Below are 2,329 nucleotides of genomic sequence, written 5' to 3' on the forward strand. Positions count from 1 at the left end.
CCTGGCACGCCTGGCACACCTCATACACCTGGCACGCCTGGCACTCCTCATACACCTGGCACTCCTCATACACCTGGCACACCTGGAACACCTGGCACACCTGGCACACCTGGAACACTGCCCCTGCTCAGCCACAGCACCAACTCCTCTCCCTTGGGAAGAACCTTGGGTCAGCACTCCCGGCCAAGCCTCCCCTGAGGCCGGAGCTGTGAGGAGCAGGGATTTGTACCCTGGGTAGGAGACAGCTTGTCCTGTGCCCTGTGACCTCCTGAGGGCCCCAAATGTCCCCAGGGAAGGGTCTCAGCCTTGTCCCCACTGTGGACCCCCAGCGATGTTCCAGGGACAGGGACCAGGAGGTCTGAAGGGCACAGCCCCATCCCAGGTGCTGCCCCCAGGCCAAAGGGGCAGTGCAAGAGGGGTGGCCCTGGGCAACAGGGGGGGAAATGGTCCCAGGGTGCTGCAGTGCCGGGGGCTCCTCTCTGGAGGTGTCTCCTTCCAGTGCCCCTGAGTGACCCAGCTCCACCTTCCCTTGCCTTCCTTCCTCTCTGGCTGTGTGTGGTGGTGGGAAAACCTCACCAGGAGAACGAAAGGCTGCGGACCCAAGCTCTGAAGAAAGCCAGAGAAGAGAAAGAGCAGAACACAAAAAAGGAGAGTGAGCTCTTGGGGGCTAAGAGGGAACTGGAAGCCCTCACAAAACAGCACCAGAAACTTTCCAAAAAATTGGTGAAGTACTCCCTGTTCAAGCGGTACCTGGAGAATGTGGTGGAGAATTCACAGGTGAGCTTGGATGTGGCTCAGGGAGGGCCCTACCTGCGTGTTAAACTAGAGGAGAGGCCAGGGAAATCAACACTTGATCAGACCCAGAGACTTCGAGGGGATGGGAAGGGCTCCTTTGCAGCCAAGGTGAGCCACAGGGAGCAGGGTCAGGAGAGGAGAACCAGAACAGATGAAGGATTGAGAAAACTGAACAAAAACCATGGGAATGGGGGAAGTTTAGGGCTGAGGGGAACAGGGCCCCCTTGGTGTCACCTTTCCAGGTCACACTGATGGTTTGGGAGAGGTGAGAACTGCCCAGGAGTGGGACCCAGGCAGTGTCAGGAAAGCTGTGCCTTCCCCCCAGGGTGATGGGACACCTCTCCATGATCCCTGGTGCTCCTGCTGCCTCCCAGGGCCCGGGGACATGGAGTTGTTGTGCTTCATCCCAGCACTGCTCCGCTGGGGCAGAGCTGTGCCAGTGGCCCTGTGGCAGTGCCAGTTCCAGGCCTGGCACTGTGGATGTCATGGCCCAGGGAATGTGGCCATGCTCAGGGACCAGCAGGGACGATGGAAAAGGGAAGATCTGCCAGCTGGGGAGGCCTTGGCCCTGGCGAGGGCAGGGGATCCCAGCGAGGGGAGGGCAGGGGGGCACTGACCCCAGGGTCCTGTGCTGCAGTTTTGGGACATCGAGGACATCATTTCCTTCTACAAGGCGCTGGTGAGGACACGCAAGGATGTGGTGCAGTCCCAGTGGGGACACAGACAGCTGACGGAGCAGGCCACGGTGCTGCTGCAGCAGCTCAGGGCGGAGAGGGAAGCTGAGGTGCTGCAGGGCAGGAATGAGCTGGTGCAGCTCCAAGAATCTCTTGACCGTGCTCGGAGTGACATCCTGCAGTGGGTAAGGAGCTGTGGGGTGGGCAGGGGGCTCTCCCAGGCCTGGCTGGGGCAGGACTGGCTGCTGGCTCCTCCTGCTGCCGGGGGCTCGTGGCAGGGCCCAGCAGCAGAGTTTGTGGTGGGTGGAGATGCCTGATCCCATCCCTCCACGGGGCCGCAGGGGGAGGAGTGAGAGCCCAGGTGTGGGGCAGGTTTGTCATCAGAAGAGCTGGGAAGCAGCAGCTCTGGGAGGGCGACAGTGGCAGTGCTGCTGCAGGGGATCCATCCCTGCGGCGGGGAGGGGATGGGGACAGCAGGGAGGACGTGCCAGGGTGGCACTGCAGGGGCTGGCACACAGCTGGGCTGGCAAACAGCGGGGCGGGTTCCTGGATCTGCTCCCACCACGTCAGGCTGAACGAGCTCCAGCCCAGCCCTGGGCACATCTGGCTTCTTCCCATCCTGGATGAGAGTGGAACTTGGGGTGTCCAAGCCGGGGTCCTGTGCTGAAGCAGCTTTTCTGGGACGTGTCTCGTGTCCCCCAGGAGGGTCGCTGGGCCGAGCTCCAGGACAGGGCTGCCCGGAAAGCCGTGGAGCTGAAGTCCCTCAGCATGGCCATCCACAGCCTCTTCCAGGCCGCCAGCACACAGCTCCAGCCAAAGGGCAAGGTGGCAGCTGGTGACAGCCACAGGCAGACGGACAT

General features: G+C 62.0%; 1 protein-coding gene across 1 annotated transcript in view; it reads left to right on the top strand.

Annotated features, from left to right (window-relative positions):
* The window catches only part of CCDC42 (coiled-coil domain containing 42), a 3,644-nt gene that overhangs the window by 826 nt on the left and 489 nt on the right, over positions 1–2,329 (top strand). The window contains exons 4-6 of the mRNA XM_017731586.1: positions 552–777; positions 1,433–1,654; positions 2,172–2,329. Coding sequence (XP_017587075.1) covers positions 552–777; positions 1,433–1,654; positions 2,172–2,329 — 606 coding nt within the window. The remainder of the gene's footprint in view (positions 1–551; positions 778–1,432; positions 1,655–2,171) is intronic.

This window comes from Corvus brachyrhynchos, unplaced genomic scaffold (assembly GCF_000691975.1).
Source record: "Corvus brachyrhynchos isolate BGI_N302 unplaced genomic scaffold, ASM69197v1 scaffold904, whole genome shotgun sequence".
NCBI classification, from domain to species: Eukaryota; Metazoa; Chordata; class Aves; order Passeriformes; family Corvidae; genus Corvus; species Corvus brachyrhynchos.